General features: G+C 39.4%; 1 protein-coding gene across 1 annotated transcript; it reads left to right on the plus strand.

The window, feature by feature from the left end:
* Positions 1–366: 366 nt before the first annotated feature.
* On the plus strand, positions 367–829 carry LOC142357043 (thioredoxin domain-containing protein 17-like). The gene has a single exon (XM_075408760.1). It carries the CDS (start codon positions 367–369, stop codon positions 760–762), a length of 396 nt encoding a protein of 131 aa, XP_075264875.1. The 3' UTR covers positions 763–829.
* The last annotated feature ends 216 nt before the right edge of the window (positions 830–1045 follow it).

A 1045-nucleotide genomic window follows, 5' to 3' on the forward strand; every position in this document is an offset into this window, starting at 1 on the left:
CGATAGCACATCAAGGATGTGTCTCGCTGGAGAATTCACCAAAAATGTTTACCAACGGTTGTCGATTACCCTCAGAGAACCTAGATATATAATCTGATCGTGAATTGTGATTGACACTAAGATTTCGAAATTGGAGAATTTCTTGCAAATGAAACTCGATCGATCGATCGATAACAATCCCTCATCCTCCTTGATTGTACGAAAGACAACAAAATGAGATGCTCTGCAGTATTTAATTGCCTCAAAAAACTTGAAAAAGCGGTTTCCGAACCTGTAGAAATAGGAATTTTTCCCAAAAGTTCCTATACTAAATATCCTCTAAAGGAAACTCATGTCGTTTGTTTCTCATGTTTAAGATCGTGAAGGATGAGAGAGCTGTCTATTAGTGATGGAGTTGAGGCTTTGGATGCTCAAATCTCGTCATTGGGCGAAGAGCATGTAGAGAATCGGAGGATATTTGTGCTGTATTTGGGCAACATTGATCCAGTCTCAGGTGAAAGCTGGTGCTCCGACTGCAATCTGGCGCTTCCAGTTCTCATGAAAAATGCCAGAGCTATTCTGGCTGAGAATGATGTGCTCATATCGTGCGGTGTGGGCCTTAAAGAGCAGTGGAAAAATAACCCAGAGAACGAGTTCAGAGTCAGGAAGAATCTGACCGCTGTGCCGACTTTGGTCGAGTTGAACACTGACCGGATTTTGGTGGAAGAGGATTGCAGTGATAAACATATGGTGCCTATGATGTTCAAAGGCGATCCCAATTGACAACTGTTTCTCATCATATCTGAATCTCATGTTAGATGTATCTATTTTAAATATAATTTTAGGTAAATTTTTTGAAATGGAGTTCATTTGTAGGAAAGCTATGGATCTACAAAACGATCAGGGTTGTATACGGCTATCAAAATCTTTAACGATTTAACTTTTAACTATGATACAGGGATTTGAAAAGCCTCCCATGACTTGCAGTTTTGCTACATAACAGAACCTGCCTACAATGTGTTTGTTATGAAGACCTTAACACAAATAATTTTCAGTAAATCTACAG

Source organism: Convolutriloba macropyga, chromosome 2 (assembly GCF_964194025.1).
Source record: "Convolutriloba macropyga chromosome 2, txConMacr16.3, whole genome shotgun sequence".
Taxonomy (NCBI): Eukaryota; Metazoa; Xenacoelomorpha; order Acoela; family Convolutidae; genus Convolutriloba; species Convolutriloba macropyga.

Excerpts from the sequence above, each read along its gene's own strand:
- LOC142357043 (XM_075408760.1), top strand. The coding sequence starts at position 367 with ATGAGAGAGCTGTCTATTAGTGATGGAGTTGAGGCTTTGGATGCTCAA.